The sequence below is a fragment of the Takifugu rubripes genome, chromosome 14 (assembly GCF_901000725.2).
Source record: "Takifugu rubripes chromosome 14, fTakRub1.2, whole genome shotgun sequence".
Taxonomy (NCBI): Eukaryota; Metazoa; Chordata; class Actinopteri; order Tetraodontiformes; family Tetraodontidae; genus Takifugu; species Takifugu rubripes.
The window spans coordinates 3823037-3850090 of NC_042298.1; the positions used below are offsets into that span (position 1 = coordinate 3823037).

A 27054-nucleotide genomic window follows, 5' to 3' on the forward strand; every position below is an offset into this window, starting at 1 on the left:
AGTATTTAAATCTGAAACACAAACTTAACCCTAAAATTAAATATATTGACTCAAATGATTACTTCCATTTCGATTATGCTGTGAAATAAGTAATACAAACATCAAAAAAGGATGTTCAGTTTTTATACTCAAATTTTTTTTTTAATTTTTTTGCAATAATATTGTATACTCATTTTCTTTGTAATATACAGGTCACCCATACAGTTTGATAGAGTAAACAGTAATTACACACGCAAGGTCTAACAAGCATCAGTTTGTCATCCTCACTGACATTAATCACATCCACACATCTCTCCCTCACAAGCACATATAAAAAAGAACAAGGATAAAAATGCAAAAGTTCTTCCACAAATCCCGAAGTTTCGATTCTCCGTGGTCATCCGCCTATCACATCTTCTCAACGCTTATTCTGAAAGTGATTATGACGACACTTATCTTTCAAAAAAACGTAACACTTAAAAAGAAACAAAAACGCAGGAAGGCAACTAAAGAGGTGGACGCAGCATTATGAAGCAACTTTAGGTCAATTAAACTCCTGGAACTCTGGAAGAAGCAGCACAAATATACTGCTGGACAGCGAGTCAAAGATAATTTCAGCCTTGTAATGGGAATAAAGATGATGCAGAACTGGGAAAGGCAACACAGACTAGATTAAAAAGGGCACTCTGCAAACCTATGGCACAAAAAACAGCACTGACAGAAGCAGGTGGGGAGGCAAGCCACTGATATTGACCGATTCATCATAAATTCCTCTTCATGTCTCCCTGATCAGTACTACACAGATCCAAGTACACGGCCTCACAATGCACCCAAGAAAGTTCAAGGGAAGCCTCAGCTAAAAAAAAATAAAAAAAAACTTTTAGGAAATGCTGTTTATTTTGAGATCAGTAAAGCAGAAGGTCCAGGGAAGTAGGGTTGGCTTCTTTCAAGTTCAGATTTACCTAAAATTTGCCTCCATAAGTAATTATTATACCCTTAAACCTCTTATTGTCTTTTCTATGAAATTTAGTCAAAGATGAAATGGTAGAGATGATCCCTTTTTATATTTTAACACCATTTTTATGAGGCAAAAATTAGGAAATACCCAAGTGTTGTATTATAATCCCGCCCGTCTATGGAAAGACTAAAAAAGAAGCTGATGAACAGAAAGGATAACATACAGACTAGTATTTTACTGAGAATATTGAAGCCTGTGTAAGATCACGTCTGGTGGAGCCATGTAAAACACTGGATGTCAGTAACTGCAATACTTGTTAGTTTTTGCTTATTTTCTCAATTTGCTTTACACACCGACTGTCATTACATGCAAATACACACTCATACTTTAGCGGTTCATTTCCCAAATCATCACCTCCTTCTCCTTCTCCTTCCACACAAACACAAACACAGACACACACTTCATTCTTGGCCTTCCTCTATGCGCCACTTGAGGAAATCCTCTTTCCTGGCATCTGGCTTGATCTGGTTTCGCATACCACCAAGTAGATTAGAGGTGGCTTCAGAGGCCACAATCAAAGGACGGACCACAGTGGGTGGGATCTGCCGGAGGACACCGCCCACCGCGCCAGGAAGACCCTTTTGTTCATGGCCACGGGATGCTACATCGCACAGGGTCTGAGCTGTATCGATCACTCCCTGGATGAAAACCAGTTAAACATGTGTTTACACCACAACAATGAACACAGTCTCTCTGTAGTGTCTATTAACTGAAACACATGCATGAATAGTGACTATCATTTTTATATATCTAGGGTTTCACCTCTCGGACAGTGTCATAGGCCTTTGCCACTCCTTCTCTGAGGTCAGCAGGTTGAGCAGCTCTGCGTGGCCGACTGGATGGGGCTCGACCTTCTGTGATGGTGAAGCGGTTCAGTGGTGGAGTGGGCGACAGGATGTCATACACCATCTCTGCTGTGGCCTGTAACGGAAGCAGACTGATTTACAACTGCTTGAAGCTGCATTAAATACTTGTCCTTTTCAGACTGAATGAATCCGTGATTGGGACACTGACACAGTGGGAATCTCGTATTAAAATGATATATAATTAGACATATAGATTGTGGACACAAATAAACCCTGACTACCTGTATGGCCTGAACCAGCCTGTTGCTGAGCTCCAGAGCGGCAGATGCTGTAGAGGTGCCAAATGACGCTGCCCCCCTCTGGAGACCTCGAATAATGCGCCCGTCTTTTCTGTATTGTTCAATGGGCAGCCAGAATAGATCTCTGACTCCGTGAACTGGTAGAGCGGCAGAAACCCAAAGGAGAGAAGTAACAAAAAGATAAATTGGGATTTACAACCAGTCAACCGTAACTATAATAATGGGGTATAGACATGCAATTTGAACTCACATAGCTGGACCACTGAGTGCATCGGACCAACACCTCCCAGAATTCCTGGCAGCTGATTCTTTCTGATGTCTGTGACCCACTCTGTGACAGCATACTGGATTACTTTGTCAACACCCAAGAGACTGCAAAAAATCCCAAAGTCTTATTGGGGGCAACTCAATTACCTTTGTGACATCATTACAGACAATTTATTATGTACAAACCACTTTTCAGATAACCAAGAGAATGGTTGTTCTGGTCTAAAAATGACAAAGGTTACCCATGTCTGCAGCACAGCCTCTTCAGCTTCAACTCTGAGCAGTTTAACTGAGCCAGTCCGATCAGAATTCCTGCGAATGTTCCCTACGAAACGAGGAGAAGGACAAGTCACGACTATGCAAATTCTGCATGGTTACTTATCCATTATTGCTTCATTACAGGTTTTTTGTAGTGGGAATGATCTCTCACCTGTTCGATGACCACATGTTTACCTTGGTAGTCCAGCCAGATAGGCACTTCAGAGGTAAAACGGAACTCCCTGAAAATGGCAGTATAGACAAGTGTTAGGCTTATTTTTTTTAAGTTGACACAGCCTCTGAAACAATTTTATGGCCTTTTGTTATTTCAATTCCATCTCCATACCGGAAATAGACTGGTTGCTCAGAGGAGGAGGCAGAGCTGGCAGAGGAGGAACTCTGCTCACTGTAGGTTGTTTCCATAGAGGCTGTGAGATCTGACCCCAGAGCAGCGGCTGCGTCTGCTTCTTCAGATAACTTCTGTGAGGGCTCTGCCTTCACTGGAAATGGAAATCAGCGTAGAATGTTCAACAAACACAAATGGATTGGGATCCATCTAAATTCAATATGTGGCAGAATCCCAAGTGGCTCACCTTCAGCTGCTGGGTCCACAGGAAGGTAAGGGTTAACAGAGGAAGCCAAATTACTGAAAAAGTCCTTTAGGAAAAACAGTGCATCCTGGAAGAAGACGGCATATTTAGAGGTGGAAAGGGAACAGGAGCAGCCAAGCATGAGAGTGTGAGTAGTGCCAAATGATCAATGTGGTGCAGGCTAGTGACGTGTGATCTAACTTCAACTGACATTTTCGATTGGATACGGTGCCGCAAATGGTTCACTCAGCATTTTATGTCCAGCACATTACTATACAAATTATTTCCAACTGAGGAATTCTCTGAGGGCTGGGGCATTTTCCCAGAATAGCTCTGAATATTTCCTCCTCTTTTCTTTCATTTTAGCACAACAATAATGGCAAAACCACATTAAGGCGCTATTCCCAAGTTTTCAGACTCAGGTTCAATTACCTGGTCAATATTAAGTCGTAGTGGCAGGAGGCTGATCCGCAGACAGCACTCTGGACCCCCCAGGCCAGACTCTGGACAAACCTGAAGGGCCTTCACTGTCAGCTATGAAAAGGAAACACAAAAATCATTATAATGCAGATGATGGGCCTCCGACTGCTTCTCCACCTATCTGCTACCTCACCATGTTGGAGTGAGCTCGCCGCGGCATGCTCTCGCTGGTGTAGAGGTAGAGGAATTTGTTGATTTGTGAGGAGGCCAGACGGTCTCGAATTTCCAGTTCCTGCACGATGAACACCTGCCTGGAGAGAGGCTGCTCAACACCAGGACCGCCAACACCAGCAGCTGACACAGACCCCTCTCCATCCTGCCCGGCCGCTGGCGCCAGGTAGGATTCATGCTGGAAGGATACCTGGAGGATATGATGTTGAGGCGGTGACTTTTACACATCCTCCAGCTTTCAGCAAACACATGTTCAGAGCTAATACCTTAGTCAGTTGGATTTCCATTAGCAGTGTGTGCTGACGGCCACTGCCTCCAGCCCATCTCCAGGAGTTTTGGGGACGGGAGGAAGTGGCGGAACGCGAAGGTGACCCACGAACACCAGCAGGGACTGACCGTGATCTGTTGAGACAGGAGGACAGAAACGGTGATCAAAAGAGTGGCAACGGGTGATTGAATTTAAAAAAAAAGAATAAATCAAAGTTATGCTATTTATGGTACCTGTGTGCATGTTGGGCATGTATAGACATGGGCTTGCTGCCAAGGTCCTTGCCTCCATAGAGATGCCAGACCACAGAGATTTCCCTCAGCACCACCCTGCTCTGAGGGACTGGGAAGTGGCTGGGGGCACGAAGCAGGTCAGAGCTTCCCCGTGGCCTGGAGAAGTGGTTGTCCTTCACCTTGATGGGCCCCGGGGAAAGCACTGTGACTACAGGCTCCCCGTCTTTTGGCTGCAACAAATCAATGTATGCATTTATGCAAAAATATGATTATTAATGACAAATGAATGGTGGCTTAAAGCAATGTAAACAAGCAGATCGAAAAGGGAAAAGCAGACGATCCTCTGGATAAAGGTGTCTTACAGGAATGCCCATGCCAGGAGCCTCCAAGATGCAGAAGTCATCATTGTCAGTGGAGCCCTCAGAATCCTCATCAAACACCATATCGGCCTGCACCTCTGTAGCTGTGCCGATAAGCCCACCGAGCTCAGACTCGTCGCCTTGCGCGATGGAAGGGTCGCACTTCGAACCTTCGCCAGGGAACAAGTAGACGGAGACAGGCGAGGCTCTGGGCATGGAGGGTGAACCTGAGTGAATGCAAAGTGGGTGAGGAATCGTAAACACTCCACCCTTGTCCACAGCAAATAAAAACCTCCTCAACATAACAAGTTTAAGTTTAGGCTGGTTTATTCACACGAGTGGTCACAGCAGAGAGCAGAAAACCACAAATGTGCACCAAACAAAGGATCTTAAATGTATTTAAAGAACAGCGTGTTGATCAAGTGAAACAACTGATAGGGAATGGGTTCAGAAGATTACATATGTTTAGACGTTTATGTCTGTGAAGGTCTTTGTAAACAAGGATGGGCCACATGAAAGACATCAAGTAGAATGTAAAATGTAGATATATGGAACAGAACAAAACTACAATCTTTTGTTTTTGCAAAAATCCACATTTAGAGCCTTTTCAAGTCTTTCATTCAAACACATTCATATACTGTGGCATCTCCATGTCAACAGAAGAAAATATTCATAACACAGATATGCGAGCAGACAAACAGTGGTGCAGTTTTGGGTTATTTTGGCTCAAGGACACTTCAACATGTCGACTGCAGCAGCTGGGCATGGAGCAAACCTCTGACCGCTCCCCTCCAGAGACACTGCTGCCATATGTTCAACAAATATCGAACAGTCAGACTCGGAAGTACCTGGATCTGTGCTCTCGTCTCGGTGGCTCCTTTCTGTGTCCATTAAAGCGTCAGTCAGGTCGTACTGGTTGATCTCTGCAGTTTCAGCTGGAGGACAGGGCAGCACCGCTGCAGGACTTTCTGACAGCTAAAATCATGAAACACACATCTGAGCACTTTTCAAATTTACACTCCAGCTGAAATTCACAAAAAGCAACACAGCCACTCAAAATTACTTGTGTAAAAATGGAAACAGAAAACAGTCTTACTGGCAATTTCTGGCCAGCAATTTCAGTGGGGGAGGTTTGTCGAGGTGGGGGGTGCAGGTCACCCTGAGAGACCAGGTATTGCAGCAAGTTGACCAGGGCAGCACAGGAGTCAGCACAAGTGTGAACGTGGACCACATTGTTGGAGCAACGGAGCTCAAAGAGCGGCTGCAGCTGTTAGACACACAGGAAAAGACATATGTTGTCTTTGTACCACTTATTACCACTTCAGTCCTTCACTATCACACTAGTAAAGCAGCTCAAGTTACCTTGTTGGAGATGTTGTGTTTTTTAAGAGAAAAGACTCCACTGATTCCCGTTTGTTAAAATAGAAAATCTACTGAGCTGCTGAGGTAAAGTTGTGTTTTGGGACAGTGATTCTTGTGCTGGTATTGGGAGATCCTGGACACTGGTCTAGAGTCAACAGAATTGACCACACGTTCTCCCACACTTGCCCGTCACATAGACAAGGACAAGTACGTATGGCGGTATATTGAAGACAAAATGTTGTCAAAATTGTGAAATTGCTACAAATACATGCTTAAGTGCGTTACTTGAACTTTTAAAAAGACCCAGCACACCTGTTTTATTTTTTTTTAAAGGAATGAGAAGCAGCTGTCTGGTTTATGATCCATTCCATCCAATAAACACCCATGGTTAATTAAATCCATCCTTGTAAACCATGCAGCTGGATCAGGATCTTTTCTTTTTAAATTTACATCAAGTAAAATTGGGCTTGCCACACCCTACCAGAGCTCTGATTGTATGCTCGGGGGTTGTGTGCTGTAGGTCATCAGGATACAGCCGCAAGTGTCTCAAAACAAACACTGTGCACACATTGTTACATAACACAGTGGCTTTTTCCCCCCCAAATTTGAAACCCTGATTGCTTATTGGCTAGAGGTGACATGTTTACTGCCTACTTGAAGGTTTTGGTTTTGAGTCCAGCTGAAAAGGGCTCAAACTGCTGTCACAGGCTATCATTATAGAGAAACTTCATTTGGTATAACAAATATTTATAAACACAGGACCTGTGCTTGTTAGTGGTTTTTTTAAATTGAGCTAAATTATAATGTTTGTCAAGGTTCACATTTTCTCTGGCAAGGGGAGACAATTTTCCGCTCCGGTGCTTGGTGGTTGCTGAGTGAATGTGAATGAAACGCAGGTATGTAAACAGACAGGGAGCACGCACCAGTTTGCCTTTATTGTTGCCTTTCCATGTGGTGATGGCGAGCTCCAGCAGGTCAATGTCCAGAACACACACGTAGTCTGGGTGATAGAGTCACGGGAACGTGTTACTGTGCTGGCCTTTAATGTTGGACATCTCTAGTTGTAACTTTATGAGGTTTGATGACAGCTAAGAAATCTTTAAGATATAAAAAGACACAAAATGATTCATCTATGTTTTATCATTTTCTACATTGGTACCTCTCCTCAAGTCCACCACGTCCGTGTCACATTTGTCAGAGAGGTAGAGAGCAGAATCATCCAGGATGAATCTGGTAAGGATAAAAACAAAAACAAAATCCTTTGTAGGTTTGATGTTCCAAAGACTGAAATCAACATTTGCTGTGATGATACGTAAATAGCATAATAAAGGAATAAAATATTGTAGGATTCAGGTTTGGGGGACCGTACCTGAGGTGTAAGGTGGCGGTGTCTACAATGATATTACTGGACAGGGAGAAGGATTCGGCTGTAAACAACACTCGCAGCGGCAGATACAACGGCCTGAAACCCATAGAATTCCATGGTGAGGAGGAGAGAAACAGTAAATGTCTGTGCTCTTGTTTCAGGTACATACCTGTAATCAACAGCACAGGTAGCGAGGTGGGTGTGGAGAACAGTGATGACAACAGGAGCTGTGTATCCAAGAATGGGATCGTCGATAACATCCAGGAATTCAACCAGCTACAACAAACAAATCCCACAGACAAACATTTTAAAACATTGCAGCTGGTTGGTGTTCCACGAAGGAATGCAAATGAACGCTCACCTGCTCGTGCCAGCTGTGGTTCGTCTGTGTCATGTAATGTCGCATTGTGGCACCTTGAAGTCGAACGGCAACCAGGAACTCCTACAGAGCAGGAAACAGTTTGTTTTCAACCCCGTGCAATCGGCTAAAGCGGGAGTTTGACTTACTTTCACACTCTTCTGTGGGTCCAGGGTGACTTTAATGGCAGTGGACAACATCTGCTGCTCTCCCTCTCTGCCGCTCACACTGCTCACCCCCACCCCTGTGGGGTAGATAATGGGGTCCAAGTGCTTTGGGACAGCGAAGCTGGGCATTTCCAGCCGCTGTGGGATGGGTGTGTCTCTCACCGCCGCTGTGGTTACAAAAATGTCAACATTTACATTATGTCACAAAAACTCCCACATGAATCATGTTGGACGTAAAATATTCAGAAATAACATAGAAATCGGCACCTTTATGGTAAAGCTCTACTTGTTTGCTCTCGATACACAGGAAATTAAGATTGGGGTCATTCTGGTGCTGTGCCACACTGAATATCTTCCCCTCTTCAAAGTCAAGCACAAGTTCTCCGTGACTCTGATCCTCCTACAAAGAGGAAATCAGGTTAGTATCTGTATAACAGCTGGTTCTCTTGTCTCAGGATTCCATTCACCTTCCTATCGGTTCTAGCTTGGATTCGGCCTTTGTTGATGTTCACAGTGAGAGCCAGGAGGCTGAGGTTGTGGTTGGCATGGTAAGCTGAGTGTTGCATCCTTCCATGTGATTCATTGGCCAAATAGAACTGAGGCTCGTCCTCTTCAGAATCAGAGTCTAGAAAAGCGATTGAAACCAGCACCAATACTGTATAAGAAAAATAAACTAATGCCTCCAGAGTTCCGACACGCACCGCCAGCACCGTCAGACTCACCTAGTCTAAAGGCCGACTTGCACAGCTGGAACTCATCGCGTTGAGGGTTGCTCTGGACAGAGTTGTTGGGTGAGGGGGGAGGAGGCTCCCACATCAACAGGTCATTATTGATCCTTTGGATTTAGATTTAGAAGCACATTAAAGATCAATCCTTTTATCATCATCATTACAATCCTGTTCTCTGCAGCCATCAAACTTCTGTTTCTGTACCTATTATAGATGCTCTGGAAGGCTTGTTTGCTGGGAAGTAGAATGTAAGCCTGTGGCAGGTTAATGTCCAGAGCACACTGACACTGAGCCACGCACTGAGCCTGAAACTGTTTCATCTCCTCTGGGTCAGCTGGAATGACCATCTAAAGCAGGCAGAGGATTCGTTTAGAATCTTGATCCAGACCAGATCATTTATCTTGTGTCAACTAAGAGCCTCACCTCCTCCGTCTCGAACATAGTGCGGTTGGAGGAGAACGGAGAGCTGGTTTTGTCGTTGAGTTCACAGTGGCTTTCAAAGAAGGCAGACCCCATGTCCCTGATGAGGCCCAGTTTCAACCCATCCAGACCTGATGTCGGCGCCTGGCCGTCACCTCCCCGCACACGGACTGATATCCTGGTTACACAAGCAGAGTCTGAGATGCTCACTTATGACAGAGTGCAATAGAATCGTTGTATTAAGTTACAATCTAGGTGGATTTTAGACACTGGGAAAACTTTAATGACTTTGCTGTACTAACCTGGGCTGAGAGTCGTGGTGCTTCCTCACTCTGATACAGGGGAAAGAACCCCCATCCCATCCTTCATATGAACCTATGAGGCATAACACATTTATACATATTTTGCAGCTTCATGAGGCTGATTCGTCCCACTCAAAAATTAAACAACGTTACTTCAACTGCTTTTAACAATGTAGCAAAACAATCCACTGATCAGCTGAGCAATAAAGCAGCCCAGAAGACCAAAGCAGTAAGGTTCCTTCTTAGCACTAAGGTTCCTACCGTGCAAGTCTGTAAAGGAGGCCTCCAACAACTGGGTGAGGCAGGGAGCCCATGGCTGTCCTGTGTTATTCTGCTCACTCTGGAGGTCAGGGGCCTCTTGGTGCTTCAGTTCCAGGTCTGTAAACTCCATAACCAAAGACTCCTGCCGCACTGCCTTCTGGTTGGGTGGGCGACGCATAGGGGGGGGTCGCAGGTCAGGGATGGGGAAGCGAAGGACAAGAGTAGCGTGGGGAGAGAGGAGGGTGAACGTGGAGTACACTTCAGTGCTCTGTGTCTGGGGAAAAAACATGTAAAACACTCTTTCAGTATCCAGAAAATGCTCGTTTCCTCCATCACCTACAAATATACAGAATCATTTACTTTCTGTATGTAAACAGTACAGTTATGAGATGAACATAATTCTAGTCCCACCGGCACAAGTCCGGGTTTTGCAGTCTGCATGGGACAGTGGCTGAAGGCTTTGCTGAGCCTTTGGAGCCGACCAAACATGTCCAGGTCCAGCTCGGTGCGCAGCTCAGCCAGCTCCACTCTCAGGACACTTTCCCGACGCACTACCCTCAGTTTACGCTGCCGAGACACACAGAAACCCCACAGATATGCATAAAGTAAAAGCACAGATCAATGCATGACACTGTGTATTCAAACTAATCAATTTTCTGCAGCAGATTAAAATAATCAATATTGTTTAAACAAGGAAAGGATCTACCAAATAAATCAAATAAAATCTGCATGCACGTGAGTGTACATACTCTACGCAGGTGCTTTTCACTGAGGCTGTAGTGTATTTGAGCACATGGTCTGGGCACAGCTCCCATTGTGAACATATCAGCTTTCTGGAACTGAAGCAACTGGACAGAAACAAAGTTAAAAGCACAGGTTGATATATATATCCAAACAAACTTGAAGTGCGCATGTTTAAACTGAAGTGCACAGCCCCAGAGTCAACGTTAACATCTACCTCAGTGTACTGAGGCTTTCCATCCTCCCAGAGGCATTCCAGCAATTCCAGTCTGCTGAAGGAAAGGTCCGATGTGATGGCTCGATTGTTGCGTCTCCCGCTCCTCAACTCACAGGTAACCTGGACCGCAGCTCCCGTCACTCTGTGAAAAAGCATCAGAATGACTGGATGCTGTGGCAAGCAGCAGCTGGATGTAAAGCATGTTCAGTCAATGGACTCCAGTCGTTCATCTACCCATCTATGTAAAAAGTTCCATTTTCTTTTTTTGTACCTGAGGTGGGAGAGTGGGCAGGCCTTAGCAAAGCCAACCTTCAAATGGTGGAAGTCTCTCTCACTGAACATACTGTCCTTGAAGAAGCCCAGCTCCCGGAAGAACACCTGCGACACCTGAGCCAATGAGGAAGAGCCGTCAGGCTGTGAAGGCGGATCGTCCTGCAGGAGGGTAAGAGTTAGCCCACCGAGGGTCAGACGCAACAAAACATCCGGCTTCAGCTGCTCCAACTGACCACCGTGTGAGCGACCTGGAAGGAAGAGGATGAGAGCTTATCTGCCTTGAAAATACACCTTTACAAATTTTAATTCACCAAAATAATGAAGCCTATATTGTTGTAAAATTACACTGAAGACATGCTAACATAAAATCTATATACAGTCCGTACCTCTGGTCCAGTGGCTTGTCTGTGGCAAACTTGACAGACATCCTGCTACAGGATATCTCCTGGAGCAGTTCACTATACCCTGTTAAGGATCATAAAAATAGAAAAAAAGAGACACAGACAAATAACTACATTACACTTTCACTAGAAAAAATTTTGAATACCAGATTTATTTCAAATGGTAATAAAAAATAACAGCTAAGACATCTGGAAATGAATCTGACAAAAGCAGGTGATTATCTGCCTTTTTACTATAGAAACACACTACCTGTGCAGACATTGGTGTACGCTGTGTGAAGCTGGCAAGACTTTGTGTAGAGGACTCCATGTCACTGTCTACCAGCTCACTGCTGGAGCGCAGAGAAGTGCCACTACTAGTCATCCCTGCAGGACCCATGGAATAAAACATTTCTGCAAACACACAAATAGGTGGTGAATACCGAAAAGAAGGTGTTGTGTCACATTCACACCACTCAGTTTCACATTAAACATTTACATCCTCCCAGTTATCCCAAATCCCAAGTAGACAGATCTAAAGTGGGTCTTTGATTCTCTGCTCACCTCCATTCTCAAACCCAGTGACAAAGGGTTCCAGGCTTGGCTCGGCATCCCACTCTGTGTCTCTCGGACTGGAACCCAGCTGCTTGCTAAGGTCCTCTTCAATCATTCGAAGGTCATCTGAGTCTAAAGGTCGGCTGTGCACTCCAACACACTTGCTGTCCGTCTCTGGAGAAAAGAAGGAAAAGAAATCCTGTCTGTATAGAGGGAGTAGATGCTCGATTTGAACCTCTTTGATTTAGACTGATCAAAGCTCTTAACATGGGACACTCTGATCTCACTATCATGTGACTGGCTCTCGCTATTATGTTCTCAGCTAATAAACCTCAAAATGAAAGGGGGATTCTTCCTTGATATGATAAACAGAATTTGAGGTGCTATATTTTGGACAGCAAAAGGAAAACTAAAATGGCATCTGGCAGTCGTATAAACAGGCCCAATATGGATTTATTTATTATGTTCTGTATACCAGTGTCAATGCAGAGGGCTGCCAGCAGGTCTGTCACATGGGTTATTTGATCAGGAGATAGCAGCATGTGGACACAGCCCACCTTCCCATCCAACTCCAACTGATGAACACAGAAAACAGACAGCAAAAAACGTGATAAGACTCCAAAGCGCAGGCAAAACGTGCAGAACGTACTGTTGTCGAATATGGCAACACGTGCAGCATGCAGGTGTTTTTCTATATCAACAAATCATGTTCTAACTTACTCATAGAATAGGAAGCAGTGGCCGTTGAACATTAACTGTTAAGGAAAAGTTCCATGATACAGATTCTGTGTTTGTAACGGGTTGTCTCTGCTTTATGCAAAACACCATCGTAACACACAGCGCTGTTAGCAACAAGTACCACATCTGGGCTATTAGGGGCTTTTGTATGAATGGCAGGAAACAGTTGTAAGCAAATTGTACACGATAGTGTGACGGTGATCCATATGTCATGCCATGCAGCCCTAGCTGAGCTTACAGTTGGACGCTGCATATGTGACAGTACACAAACCTTTGGTCCCGGCAGCATGTCATTTTGTTTGATCTTGACTGTTGTCTCAATGAACCCCGAGCAGCTTCCAATGAGTAGCGGATGAGGAGGACTCGGTGAAGTTGTCTGGGGTTTTGCATCTTCTTCTTCCTCGTCCTCATCTTCTTCTCCTTCACTGGTTGCAGCTGATCCCGAGCATCCCCCTTTAGGAGGAGCCTGCAAAAAAGAAAACTCTATGAGGATACTCAGTGTTTTCTGCCTCAAATCTCGACCAGAAATATGTAGGTCAACTAAAGTGGTATCCATAGTTTTAATTTGAATACTACATTATTGTTTCTATTCATTTTCCTCTCTAATAATAATATATGACTCAGTTAAAAGGATATGGATAAGTAAATTACAGATGTTTGGTGCTCCTCCTCACCTGCTCTGTGCCGTTGCTGTCATAGAACAGCTGAACAGCGCTCAGTTGGAGAATCTTGTGCAGGAAGGCAGGAGGTTGGTGGATGTCGACAGGAATGGCGCTCTGGCTGGTTGGATCCCGCACAGCTTCATCAAAGTATTCCAGCCTGGAGGAAGAGCGATCACATACACCGATCACATAGGTGGAGAGATGCAGTATGCTCGAGTTCATACTGAAGAAAATGAGGATGTTGGGACCGATGGGAAAATAAAAAAATCTGCCAATCCAAGATTTCTGCGTAAATGATACCGTCATAAATAACAGATTTTGAACCTCTACTGAACTACAGCCCTGTGGCACAGCCCATGATCTTTCTGTATTTCAGAATACTGTCTGATAACAATAATGATTTGATTTAGAGGAATAAATCAATAGTTCTGTTCAAATAGGAGACAACAGGCTAGATCAGGGCAGTCAGCTCTGCAAACACACTAAATAAAACATTAAAGGTGTGACTGAAAAGCACGTCAGGAAACAGCTACACAGGTAGGGGACACGTGAAGCCAAACACATACAGAAACAATGTAATGGCTTGTACAGAACCATCGCAATTTGGTTCATTTCCTAAAATTCTTTTAATCACTGTCATATGAACAGTATCAGTATTATTGTGGTTTGTACCTAAGCACTTAAACAAATTCAAATATGCACAAGTTTGTTCATCCTGAATTTTCATGATTAGGGACCCCATTTTAAATTAATTCTGCCTCTCCTTCATGTGTTTGTTTGGTTTTTCCAAGGTGAATGATCAGCCCAAGCTGCCCACTGTATAAAATAGCTGCACCCTGAAGTTTATCACCAGGGCCCAGGAGGACAAGTTCATAACTGTCCACAGTATCTTCTCCTTATTTGATGATTAGGAAAAAACAACATGTAATCGACTCTGCCTTTATTTGTCCCTTAAACAGCTGCGGGAAGTACCTACCGTTTCACATGAACCTCTAAAGCTACATCTGTTTGCAGGTCCAGGGGCTGATGCTCAATGCGAATAATGGTGTCAATAAAGGTGACTTTAATACGACGAAGGACTGCAAGCACAAATAAGAAAAGGTTCCTTACGACCAGGAGACCAATCACTCCCTTTATGAGTTGTGTTACAGAAAACTGCTGTCTGAATATTGACACAGTCAGACTGTTTCCACTCACCCGTCTCAATGGTTTGTGCAAACATTTCCAGCCCTTCCAGCTGGGCTGGTGGCTCTTCAGAAGCCTCTGGGGGGTCTTTCAGGCACTCCTGAGCCAGCTGCATGCTGGAGGTCATACTTGATGACCATCCTTGGGAATCCCAACCCCCATCTAAATACAAACAAACTTTAGTCATAATACGCAACTGGACTGTGCAAGTTATTCTAACTGCTGAGCCAAGACCAAGTTTAGCCACCGTACTTCCCCTTCTATTTAACTTCAAGACTAAAGCTACACCTGCTCAGCATTTTGAGGACTTTAATTAATTATGAATTACTTAGTGATGTAAATTGATCAGTCCAAGTCCATTTTCAATCCGAAAACTGCTATTAACAGGTTTGTCCCTATATGTTGTATTACTGGTAACATTAGTCATAAATATAGAGAACAAGCAGATTCAATGTGTTCTTGACAAACTAACAGTCCAAGTACTTGCAGAATAGTATGTGTGTGTGTAGGGTTCCAAAAGGTCTTCGGGTAAACTCACTGGTGCGGTACTTGGGTCGACATGTTATCTGAAGACCTGAAACCTCTAAGGTGCAGTGATCAGTCAGGAGAGCTTGCCAGGGAATGGTCACAGATATACTGCTCACAAAGCCATCCACTATCTCCAGAGGGGCCCCCAGGGACTCCAGAAACTCGTTGACCGCCTGCATCAAAGAGGGGTAACTCAGTGATTTCATGAAATCAGGAATAGCATTTCATATTTCCCCTTATCGTATCACAAACGAATGTCAAGACGCACAATAGAAGGCGTAGCTTACATTTGTTTTGATACGAGTTAACTTTGTTCCTTGATGGGTTCCAGTTAAGGTCAGTACTAAGAAATGTGAGCTAGGCTAAAAGCGTGACGTTGAAGATTGTTGTTCAACTCCGGAGCAGTTGCGAAACCTTCAAGTGTGCTCGACAAAAACACCAGATGACGACTTGTCGGGAGGGGGAAAGCGTGACATTACTTTTGCTCCTCTTTTTAAAAACTCACCCAAACATCGAGGTTGATTTCTTTGATGACGCCACTGCCATTGTACAGGTCCAAGCCCAGCTGGTCCAGGCTCAGGCGCTCCTGTAAAAAGTGTCCGAGGTAGTGCTGCAAAAGGTACCGACAGGCCCGCTTCTTGATTGAGCCGGACCAGGGGAAAAGCCAGCGAGACATAGGGCCAGAGACAGCGGGGATAGGGAGAAAAGAGGTGGCGGAGGAGGACGAGTGCGACTACAGTCCTCTGGCAACTGCATAACAGAGCAACACAAAGTCTGCAAACAAGGAATGAGGTGCAGTTAGCTAGAGGGGGCTAAGGAAGGGTAGACGCAACTCCAGCTCTTCCTCAGCTTCAACACCGAAACTCGACAATTCTTTGCGCCCGCACCGACGAGTCACCCCCGTTACATTTCGACACGTCGAAGAACCAGTCTGTCGTCGCCTCGGTCCATATTTTCGGTTCGAATTCGAGCGACAGATGCCGTCAGCGCGTCTCCCTTGTTTCTGGGTTGTTTATTGTTATCATACGCCAACTGATGGTAAGTGAAACGCGCGTGCGTCACACGTAGCCGTGACGAAAGCAAAACCCGGAAGTGCGCCCCCCATGTGCCTACAATGCGACGTTCAAGCACTTCTAATAGACGCTGTTTTCACTTCATTCCACTAAATGTAACTGTAGCTAGGAGTTGTAGGGTTGATTGAAGTTCAAATAAAACTCATTCGATGTGCAACAAAAATATTTAATTTTTGATATAATACAAATGAATATGAACAGACAAACTACTGGCCACTTGTCTTATATACTTAAACATAGTAATATTAAACAAATGACCCAAATCTGACAGCGACAACTGTGACATCAGCTCTGAATTTCAATGCAATTTACATTTGGCTGTTAAAACACAAAGGGATTTACAAAAAGTAACCTTTTACCAATAAAAGAAAAAGAAATAAAAAAATAACGGATAAAACAGAACACATAAATAAAAAGGATTCCAAGTCAGTTTAATTCCAGACATGATTCAATTCTTCATTTTATGAATGCAACATCTGGGATCTTGCCTTCCATCTGAAACAAAAGAAATAAAATTAGTGTTGCTATAAAAATAATGGTAGAAGAAAATAGGGACGTCCTAATCACATTTTTTCCCAACTGTACATTTCTATGCTTCCACTCCTCTTTCCTCAAATGAGTAATGTTTACAACATGGACGTATGGACAACGCAACATTACAATTTGATATATTAGTGATCCTGATACTTTGAAAACTATGTGACCCAATATATAGGGTCAATATGAGGGACAACCCTAGAAAAAAATGAAGTTACCTTTAACTGAGTGAAAACTTGGGCTGCTGCATTGAAATCCCACGCGTTGTCTTGCAGACATCTACATAGGAGAGTTGAGATGATCCAAATTAAATGATTAAATTGTCAGGTCATGAGCAGTCCTGCAGATATCAAATCACTCACTTCTGGGACCATTCCAGGTTCATGCCAGACTTCTGTGAGAAAGCTGTGAGCATATCTTGCTGTGACGCCGTTAGTGTCGGGACAGGGCTGGAAGATGGAGTCGGGGCAGGAGCAACAAAGGCTCGCCGGATCTCCTCTGTCGTTGCCATTCGAATGAAAAGCTGGTCGTTGACAATGCACAGACTGTTGCACAGAGACAGGCGGGAAAACAGTCAGACTTCAACATTCACAACATCTTTGTGCACTTCAGTCTCGTGTCAATTCCACATTTTATGTTACAGTTTCTGCAGAGTGGCAGCAATAATTTTAGCTCACTTGCTAAACCTACCCAGTATTTCCAGCTGGGACTGTGATGAATACTCGAGAGAACGCCATAGTGGACTCACGGGACTTTGCATCAACAGCAACTGAAAAACAGACGACAATAACACAGTCAGTTCAGCTGAATGCTGCAAGAACTCAATCTGGAAGAACACAACTCACCTTCTTTAAAGATTCCGCTAACTGTGAACGCCAGTAGGGTGTGCTGTGAGTGAAGAAGTAGTTTGTAAAATGAACTGGATGATTTAAAGTTGAAAAACAGCAATGCTAAAAAAGCCGTGAACTCACAGTGTAGGTGTTCACATCAACAGTGAAGGAGGCAATGTCGTGCTGAGTTTTGGGCAACTCGTTCAGAAAAGCCACTACATTTAGCCGCGTGTGCTTGAGCAGCCGGTACCGTATTGCTAAAGGAGACAAAAGAGCGGTAAACAGAATATACTCACACCACGTGGACATGCTGCTTCGAATCTAAAGGTACACTCACTTGAGTCTTTCAACCTCTTCAGGTTTCGACTGTCTTTATGATACTCTCCCAGACTGCTCCTGTGAGAGATGGATGATCCATGAATGTAGATTCCACCAGCAGCAACTTTTTTATGGCGCATGAGGGAATAGTTCTCTGTTCAGCTCTTTGAAACAGCCTCTGCTCTGACTGCCTGATGTCTCTTTTCTTTATTTTGGGAGGTGCCACCTCTACCCTGCACTCAGCCAGCCTAAGTCCTTGGGACAATGATGATAGTTGCATGGATGTGTGTATTCCTACCTTGAGGGGTTCTGGGTGGAGTAGGGTGTTGTGAGGGAAAAGGACGCTCCATCATGGTAAGCATCCAGGAGCGGCTGCCTGTCACCTGAATCGTATACGCTGTAGTACCTACAGCCAAGACATTGTGCGAAAAGTTCATCAACTTACTTGTGCATAAGCCCTTTTGAGGCACTTGTTGTCTGGTGGGTTTGGCCACAATGACCTTTAAGGCTGGTCTAAATTTTATGTAAAAGTTAAGCTCACTGTTGCAAAAACCGGAGGATGAGAGCCTTGATATCATCTGAGCAAAAACAGCTGCCCTGTAATGACATTTGAAAATTGTTTTAGTGACACTGCAAAGATTTAAAGGAACTACTTCTTTCAATGCGATCATGATAAAACCAGTCAATTGAAGGGCATAATAAAAAGCACGGTAGATAATTACAGCAAAGCATGCCGACTGAAGTGGTTTCTAAGAAACTGAAATAAATTGGTAACCTTGCACGGAGGGATGGTGGTGGGCGTTTCCACATCAAAACCGATGGGAGGGGGCAGGTCTTGACCGTCCTGAAAGGACACATGAGACTCTGAACTTTTACTGTAACCCTCAGAAGCAAATGGAGTTTCAAAACATCCATTAAAAACTGGATATTCATCTTCAGAACCAGTAGCATTTTGTCACATTACCTACCAGTTTAAGGAGTCGTGGAAACCGCTCCCGCACAGCACTGGTACGAAAGAAACAAATCCAGAGCAGAAATGTTAAATCACAAATCAACAAAGTCATCATGCATGCACTTGCTTTGGGGTCACAATCACTGGTCCTTTTAATGCAATGAAGTCTCTTAGTAATGATAATTTAATTTCATGGCACAGGATGTATACAGAGTTGCCTTTGGTCTTTATCAAATTATTCCACCGATGAATTATCATGCATATAGTTCTGTCTTAGATCAGGCTTTCCACATGTTTTCCATTACAGATCGTACTTACCAACAGGGATACTCACCCCCTCTCCCCCAATATGTAGACACAGTGATTGGACATAGGGAAGCAACATTTATTCTTTTTTTTTTTTTTTTAAAGCACAAACACAGAATCATGCAGACCCGTGGTCAACCAGGCTGACCAGGAAACCAGTAAACACCATGTTGAATTTTTTTTTTTTTAAAAAAGGGTTAAATATTACTGGAGAGTGGTGATCAGCCCCCCAGTCCTGTGCCATCCTAAGACTGTCATTGAAAAAAACATAACAGGGTCCATTATGATAACAGAGACAGACACATAGAGAACGTTTCATCACAGGTGAGTATGTGGCTGGCTCCACAACTATCAGTGATACGGGTCTATATGAAAGCTTAAGTGAAAGAAAAGGCAAACTGGTCACAAAGTGAGCTGCAACCAGCAATCCCAGCATCCATCCCATTAGCTCCCCCTGCTGCACATTACCTGCTGAATTTCCCTTCAATTTGGAATTTCTCCATCAAGTCTAAAGAGTTTGGTTTTTGATAAATGTTTTTTTTTTAAAAAAAAATAGGTTTTCATTGTTAAATTGAAATCCCAGTTTAAGAAAAACTGAAATCCTAAATATTTGATCCAGTGTTTTTCAGTGCATTCTTAATCCTGAAACTCTTTCTCTAATCAGCACCTGAAATGTAGTGCTTGAGCTTCTGTTCCTTGTGAAAAATGAGCTTCTCCATCCCTCAACGCAGAGCGTATTCCCATCAGGAGGGAGTAAGATGAGTTTGCCAAGCTCCACGTCGTTCACTGCACAGCAGCAGCTTGTCCACAATGAGCCAAAAACAACCACCTTATTGGAGGAGACATGTTACACTCTCTGGGTGACCAATGGTCAGCTTAATGACCCATAATATTCCCTCTGCATCGGCCCCAAGACTTGTCCTTTTGGGTCCCATCTTCGCAGCTTCTTCTGATTCTTCTCAGGGACCAAGGCTGAGTAATCGTGACTGTGCCTGCCTTAGGTTGTCCCAGGGTTTCAAGGTGGGATCTTACCCGTCATCGGCCATCCAGCCTTCCATACTCGCCTGATACAGGGGGCCAAATGGGCAATGGTGTTGCAAGCAGAGAGATTATGACTGGCTGTAAATTCAGTTTCATCCGAATATTGACGAGGCCACTGTGGAGTCTTTGTTGCCATTAATCTCATTTTACAGCACTGCTCAACAAACAGTGCTTGGGTTGATATTTTCTAAAACAGCTTATAGAAAATTATTGAACACTGCTTCTGTCAGACTGCTTCTTTTGCAAAGTGCTTGCCCTCAGATATTTAAAAAAAATATATATATATTATTTTAGCAGCTTATGGGGTAGCTAATGAAGATGTGATGGGAACCTGACGACAGCATCACTGGGGAACCAAAGAATAAGACAAAGCTTGAAAATCTCACACACAAGGGCAAAAGCGAGGAGTGCTCCAACTGTGGATTTAAATCAAGTTAAAAGGAAACCGAGTTACTGTCCTTCACAGTTTAAAGCGAAAAACATGTAGTTTACGGTCAGAAAATAGAAACAATAGGACAAAACGAGAAGTATTTCAGATCAAACTCTCCATAAAGACCCTAAGTTCTGCCTGCTTGACCCAACAGTTTTCCACTGAGCATTGGGAAAGCTCTTTCTATTATTAGACAGCTATTTTACATTAACACACAAACAAATCATCATACACCCACCTAACCACAAAGATCTATCTTCTGTTGCGCAATACCAAAAAATGTTTGCACAAGAAAAGCTTCTGGACCCAACCACCTCCCCAGAAAAATACCACACTGCTGGGAAATGCCCTCAGAATCTCTCCTCTCACCCCCCGTAATTGCTGACTGACCTGATGTATACAGCCTGATCTTTGAAAAGGTCACACAAAGGATTTCTGTTCAGCCACAGCTCCACCAACTTCAGGCCTTTCAACTTGTCCAGCTCCCGGTCAGACTTTAGCTAAATAAAACAAAATGATATGACAAAAAATGAATTACACTAAAATGTGTCTTTTCTCTGGGTCTGACCCATAATACCCATGAATATTCTGATAAATTCAACAGAAATTGCAGTAATCTTCATGGCACACTTTTTTTTTTCTTTCTTACAGCGAACAGTGTTTATTTATTTTGATGGGCATGGAGCGGAACGATGTGTTACCCTAGATCAATATTTAGATATATTACCTCATTGTTGGAGAGGTTCAGGGTTTTAAGATGAGGAACCTTGGTGACCAATTCAGCAAGGTCATCAAGCTTGTGGATACGATTGTTACTTAGGTTCAAACTTGTCAGCTGACGAGAAAAAAAGTCCCAATGCAGTCACTTAATTACAAATCAACCAAAGCAACTATATTATCCCTTAATTTTCAGAAAACAGTAATATCACCTCTGGAATGTTTTCTTCAATGATCTTGATGACAGCTTCCATGTTTGTTTTTCTATTCAAGATGACTTCAATGTTCTGGGACACTAGATCTGCCATAAAAAATGTTAATATTTTAAATCATTAGCGCTTGATCAAAAGTTTTATCAGCTCATTTACTACCGATTCAGGAAGGATATATTTACCTGGGTCTGTTCGAATGTTATTCAAATCCAGTGCCTGTTGGGAGCCATCAAACCGTTTCGACATGCATTGCTGTGAAAGATTTAAAAAAATTAATAAAGATTGGTGTGTTTTTCTGTGTTTAGAGTTCTGTGTATGAAAAACAAATTATTGTTTCACACTCAACTATCACAACAAAGGTATAAGACTAATTTAATTCCTTCTATTTCACCTTTAGAGGCTCCAAGTGCTCAGGCTTCAGCTCAGAAAGGAGGTAAGAGGGTGGAGCAGAGGGGTTCACATGCACCTCCACCTTTAACAGTATCAAAAGGAAACAATGAGATATAATTTGCACAGCTATTGACAATATTAATTTATGGCATCATTAAAATTGCCAGAACGAAAATTAAGAACACACCTTATAACCATCTCTGTCGGTGATCTTGTGAGTGCATTTGTGCAAGGCATTGGCAGTAGCCGAATCATCAATGTAGAAATGAGCCCTGCTGTGGTCAATGTGGTACTGGGGAGGAGAAAAGTGAGTATGTGGAAGATGGGTAAAAAGAACATGGTCCATTTTGCATCTAGCAACTGTAATAGCTTGAAATCTGTAAAATTGCATGATTTATTATTGGTAGTTTAAGATTAAATCGCATCACATAAATCATATAATTCCTTACCTGCACAGGTTTAAAAGGCACTGAGCAAATGTTCTGAAGAGCTCCCAATAGCCACTTCTTGTCATATTTCTTTCCATGTGGTATCTGCCAAGAAAAAGGTACACTAATATAGTAAAATGAAGATCACATACAAATATGTACAAGATCTGTGATACCTATTGTAATACGCACCGTTACTTTGTACCAGCCTGTTTGATTTTTCCCACCTCCACCACTGTTGCCTCCTCTAAAGCCACCCCCTTTACCTTTGCCCTGTCGCCCATCTCTGTCAAAGCGACCATTTCCTCCTTTCCTAAAAGGTCTTCCATATGGCTTGCTAGAAACGACAACATATGCACCTGATAAATAAAAGGCCAACATGGTTTTTAGGCAACTTCAAATCATTCTATAATTGTTCCAACCCAATTGGCATTTCATATCAACCTGTTTGATTTATGCATGTGCGCCCAACCAACCATTCCCATGTTCTGCAAGTTTTCTGGTGTGATAGCAGTCATACTTACAATCTGTGCTGGGAGCTGCTATCCTGTGAATTATCACTCATAACAATATCTGCATCAGCGTCACCAAGCCGCATCCTTGGCCCAGGACCACCCACGTTTCCTGAGTGGCCTCCCCGTTGGCGGTCTCGGCGGGGCCTGTCAAATGACCTGCCCATGCCTTTTCCTTTACGGTTGCGAAACTGCGGCATTGTTCTATCATCGTGTTCTGAAAAAGGGAAAAGTGAAAATTGCAAATCAAATCACCGGCATGTTTAAGCAAACAATATTTTCCAACATTTAAAATGCACTAAAAAGACAAAAATCCTGAGTCTAACCACCTATAATTTTAGGATTGATTTTTATTTTACCTTAGTCAGGAAGAATTTGAACTGCTTGCCAGATTGTACAGCAACAGAAATACACCAATTCATCAGATTAGAATTTAGGAATTGTTGTTGGTGAGGAGACAACAATAAAGAGTTCAATCGTCTTTTAAGCTGGTCAGCGTGAAACCCGAATTTATTGACAGAGCTCCAATACCTTAATCCTATCTGTACAAGCAGTTACCAGTGGTGCGGGTTGTTAGCACTCAATGTAGCATAGTCTCAAAGCAAAGCTCCGTTGACCATTGACAAGTGTCAAAGCCTCTTTGATTCATTAATTTTGACTGATCTTATCGCCTCATGATGCCAGGTACGGCGGGTGGGGATTAATCAACATGCCTTCAATGCAACTTTAAAAAATTAATAAATACGTTAAGAAGACGGTTTAATAAGCAATTGACAACCCTGAGCATAAAGCGATGTACATTTTGTGAAGGGTAAGAGGGGAGATTGGGAAACGTTACCTCCTGAAGTCATAAAATTAGGTCTTATGACTTCTCTCGTCACCATAAAGTTTCCAGAGTCTGAGGAAAAACATTAAAAGCACACGTGAATGTGGAAAGCAAGGTAGCCTACCATTGTAGTAACGACCGCCGTCCGCCATGTTTGGAGAATTGCGTTTGTTCAAAAATGGTCCTGGGCGTTAATATATATAAAATGAAAGGGCTGGTTGCTTTATCAATATACGAGTCCACAGGATAAGCGCCGCTGTTTAAACGACAAATAAACGTGGCCACGACCTGATCGAACAAGCTCACGTCATTAACTGCTAGCTGAGCTAGCTTTCCAACAATGCGCGAGGCGAATGAGACGTAACATCCGCTTCCGGGGCAAAACCAGTTTTGCTACTTTTAAACAGTAGTTTCAAGTTTACTCTGAACAGTCGTAAAAACATATTTTAAATTTACGAAAATCTTTCAACCACTTGAAGTGGCAAAAATAACACTTCGAAAGATGATTAGATTTTCATGTGAATGGTAATAAAATCTTAAACTTAGCATGATTGTAATATTGTAGCCTCAACGGTTTACATAACTATTCGCCTCTTTCGAGGCATTGAAGATGTTTAAAATCGGTATATGGCTATATTGACAAGAAAAGTAGATATAGTGAGGATAAAATGGGGGATTGGTTACCGTCATTCTGCACACGTGCCACCACAGCTAGGTTAGGGTACGATTTCCTGTAAAAAGTATGGGCCATGTTGCAAAGCTCCACTCACAGCCTTTCCAATAACAACCTTTTTCAAAGACCACAACAAATGTATTACTCCGACATATTCAAATAAGGTGTCATGTGTTTTACACCTCGTTCGTTTTTTCCTAAAAACTTTACATTATGCTAACGCTAGATGAGCGTCAGCCTACTGGCCGTTAGGAAGGCTGGAAAAGAAAACAAACTCTACGTTTACAATCAGAACGCAAACATGTTTAAAACTCTAAAGTTTAGTGTCAGGCAACACTAGAGGTAATATTTATCACCGTTTTCTCGGCTTCTAATGCCTTTATCCCGCACAAGCTGTGTTGCCAACTGCAAATTCGCTGTTGTGTCCTAGACGTCGCCAAATGACGATAGCGATCTGCGCGTTATCGTAATATCGAGAGGTGTCGTGGGGGACAAAATCACTTTCAATGTGCTTTAAACTTCAAATAACACCATTTATCTGTTTCTTCTTGTTGTTTTTTTAAATTTTGCCATTAAATATCTAAATGCCGTCCTCTTTAGTCGAATGCGCGAATATTAAATTAAGTAAAAAGACTGTCGTGTATTGTGGAATGAATGAGTGTCAACAGACCAGAGGCTTTGATGTCAGTAGTCAGGAAGTGCTTTGAAAGGTTGGTTCTCCAACACCTCAAAGGCCACCTCCCAAGACATTTGACCAACACCAGGGTCAAGTCAAGTCCAAAATATTTATTTACCCAAAACAGTGTGGTACAGCAGAGGACAAATGTGAGCGATCCCAAGGGGGCACCAAGGAAGTACTGAAAAACCAATGCTTGCGTCTGTCTTTTTATACTTTAAAACATGCGTGTGAGGGTCCATTCCTCACACCTCTTATACTTTTGAAACTTTACTTAATTCATTTCTATTAGTGGATTAAGTTGGAATAATCTAATCACAAACCTTTTCCATTTGTGTCATTAGTTAGATATTTTCCCCATACGTGTCCCTTTCTTCCCTAGTCTTGGTTCTATTGGTGTCTTAGATGATTCGCTTTGGTTTTGTTTTTTAAAAAAAGAGATAAATCAGGTATCAGATTCATGGCCATGGGCTAGTGCACTATCTAAAGGCCCTTAGCCAAGTTACACGGAGGAAACAGGAGCATACTAAATCTATGGTAATAAAACTACACAGATATATAGGATATACAATCATATAATATATATATAATACTTTAAACTGAGGAGAAAAAGACAATACACTCTCCTCACAGCCCTGAACACCTGAAACTGTGGGCTCCTGTCATATCATCAGGATTCTGACATGGACCACAGCTTGGCGTTCAGTCCCACCAGCACCATCATCCTGGTGGAGAATTTGGCCCACCTGGATTTTTTAGGTTTCAAGGTTTTTACTCAGTTACATGCCTGTCACAGCCCCATTCCCCCAGTTCCCTCCAGTCCCGGTAATTTCCCACTCTCCCTGCCACTGCTCCACTCCACCTGCCAGCCACTCCCACCCCGTCAGCTCAACTCCACTCACCTGCAAGCACAGCTGCAGCTCATTCCCAATCAGCCCTGCTGATAAGCCTCCCCTGCACTCTCAGTCTTTGCCAGATTGTTCTTCTGCTTTGATGTGAGACTTTCCAGTGTTATTTCCCTGCCAGATTACTTGTTACTGACCCTGCCTGTCTTCGTTCTACCTGCCTCGCCTGTTCCCTGGAAAACCTACCTGCTTTCTGCCCCTGACCATGACTTCTGCCTCAACGTTTCTGGTTCCTGCCCGCTCGCCTGGTCCTGACTTCGCTGCTGCTCACCCCCAGTCTGCTCAGCTACATCGTCAGCCTCCTCTCCTGTAAGCCCCGTTCTGTCACTACTGCCCGCTGTAAACGGTACTGTACGGTTCCGAGGATTCACGTCCTCCCCCCTCGGTTCCGCACCCCGACTCTGCTCGACCCAATCCCTGAGCCTGAAACCCACAGACTTTGAGTGGGCCCTGGGCCTGAAGAACGGACTGTTTCCTGTGCTTCCTGGTCTGCCTGAGTTCCTGTTTGCCCGTGTGCTAATAAAGGTCATTACCACGGTGCAGTTTTCCAGAGTGCTGCTTTTGGGTCCTAATCCCACCCGTCACAATGCCTGCACCTGAAATGAAATTTAAACTCAGGTCCAGCATACACTAAGTCTATAATAAATGAGATAAGCTGTAGTAAATCGGAGACCAAAAAAAACCCAAACAAACTATGCATAATAAATCAACAAGTGCAGTAGAAAAAGAGAACGCTGTCTCATGCTGCTGCACATCCTGATGTAAATGTCTTTATTGGATGGAAACTGCTGCAGGCGTTCTGGGTAATATTCACCATCCTCTGCAGCACCTTCCTATCAGCAGCAGAGCACTTTTAATACCGAGTGGTGATGGCAAAATTTAGTTTTACTCTCTTCCACACTCGTAGAAAGCTGCCAGCGCTGAGGTGATGAAACCTGCCTGACATTGCGAGGATGTTGTTTGGGATCTTGGTGGCATTTATAGTCCACTTCAGGATGCTGGAAATGTGGAGGAACTTGAAGCTGTGCACCATTTCCACAGCTGTACTATTGATGAATTGGACATTAGTGTGGCTCAGCACTGGTCATAATTCCTCCCACTCCTTTTTAAACATGAAAGTTGTAGCAACTTTTGAACAATGTTTATCCTTTATGTGCTGCAAAAAGCCCATATGCTTTCTTTTTTCTTTTGTTTGCTGCTTTGTACATGTTGAAAGTAAATTTATATTATAAATATGATAAATATGAAAGCATCCAA

At 43.3% G+C, this 27054-nt stretch overlaps 2 protein-coding genes across 4 annotated transcripts; both read right to left on the minus strand.

Annotated features, from left to right (window-relative positions):
• Window positions 1-114: 114 nt before the first annotated feature.
• On the minus strand, window positions 115-16019 carry atg2a (autophagy related 2A). The gene is made up of 42 exons (XM_011610510.2): window positions 15477-16019; window positions 14982-15144; window positions 14456-14605; window positions 14235-14337; window positions 13271-13415; window positions 12868-13062; window positions 12334-12433; window positions 11868-12032; window positions 11575-11717; window positions 11310-11388; window positions 10922-11171; window positions 10651-10792; window positions 10442-10540; window positions 10104-10259; window positions 9693-9966; window positions 9432-9504; window positions 9133-9307; window positions 8914-9056; window positions 8704-8816; window positions 8449-8606; window positions 8249-8381; window positions 7964-8148; window positions 7818-7898; window positions 7626-7732; window positions 7460-7552; window positions 7250-7320; window positions 7014-7090; window positions 5825-5995; window positions 5577-5703; window positions 4732-4955; window positions 4370-4599; window positions 4135-4270; window positions 3831-4058; window positions 3650-3751; window positions 3221-3305; window positions 2974-3127; window positions 2800-2869; window positions 2612-2694; window positions 2353-2474; window positions 2085-2239; window positions 1760-1918; window positions 115-1635 (listed from the first exon to the last, which is right to left on the minus strand). The coding sequence occupies exons 1-42, from the start codon at window positions 15645-15647 to the stop codon at window positions 1399-1401; spliced, it is 6027 nt and encodes a 2008-aa protein (XP_011608812.2). The 5' UTR covers window positions 15648-16019; the 3' UTR covers window positions 115-1398.
• Window positions 16020-16189: 170 nt separating this feature from the next.
• nxf1a (nuclear RNA export factor 1a) lies at window positions 16190-24693 on the minus strand. 3 transcript variants are annotated; one of them, XM_011610508.2, is made up of 23 exons: window positions 24573-24693; window positions 24228-24331; window positions 23556-23615; window positions 22730-22934; window positions 22398-22542; window positions 22227-22310; window positions 21965-22069; window positions 21779-21859; window positions 21570-21639; window positions 21388-21476; window positions 21186-21293; window positions 20849-20958; window positions 18698-18734; window positions 18505-18573; window positions 18271-18326; window positions 18028-18135; window positions 17749-17807; window positions 17553-17668; window positions 17427-17469; window positions 17272-17350; window positions 16944-17126; window positions 16800-16860; window positions 16190-16539 (listed from the first exon to the last, which is right to left on the minus strand). In XM_011610508.2, exons 2-23 carry the CDS (start codon window positions 24292-24294, stop codon window positions 16501-16503), a joined length of 1974 nt encoding a protein of 657 aa, XP_011608810.2. In that variant the 5' UTR covers window positions 24295-24331; window positions 24573-24693; the 3' UTR covers window positions 16190-16500. The 3 variants fall into 3 exon arrangements, with proteins under 3 accessions (XP_011608810.2, XP_029702740.1, XP_011608811.2); XM_029846880.1 differs by having other exon boundaries at window positions 24228-24609; XM_011610509.2 differs by lacking the exons at window positions 23556-23615; window positions 24228-24331; window positions 24573-24693 and adding an exon at window positions 23668-23909.
• Window positions 24694-27054: the final 2361 nt, after the last annotated feature.

Coding starts and splice junctions, on each gene's coding strand:
- atg2a (XM_011610510.2), bottom strand. CDS start 15,647: ATGTCTCGCTGGCTTTTCCCCTGGTCCGGCTCAATCAAGAAGCGGGCC. Junction 10,541..10,650: donor GAAAGCCTCAGTACACTGAG/GTAGATGTTAAC, acceptor GTTTCTGTCCAG/TTGCTTCAGTTCCAGAAAGC. Junction 8,607..8,703: donor CAAGTCGGCCTTTAGACTAG/GTGAGTCTGACG, acceptor TCGCTTTTCTAG/ACTCTGATTCTGAAGAGGAC.
- nxf1a (XM_011610508.2), bottom strand. CDS start 24,294: ATGGCCCATACTTTTTACAGGAAATCGTACCCTAACCTAGCTGTGGTG. Junction 23,616..24,227: donor GGCACGTGTGCAGAATGACG/GTAACCAATCCC, acceptor GTTTTTCCTCAG/ACTCTGGAAACTTTATGGTG. Junction 22,311..22,397: donor CAGGCTGGTACAAAGTAACG/GTGCGTATTACA, acceptor TTTTCTTGGCAG/ATACCACATGGAAAGAAATA.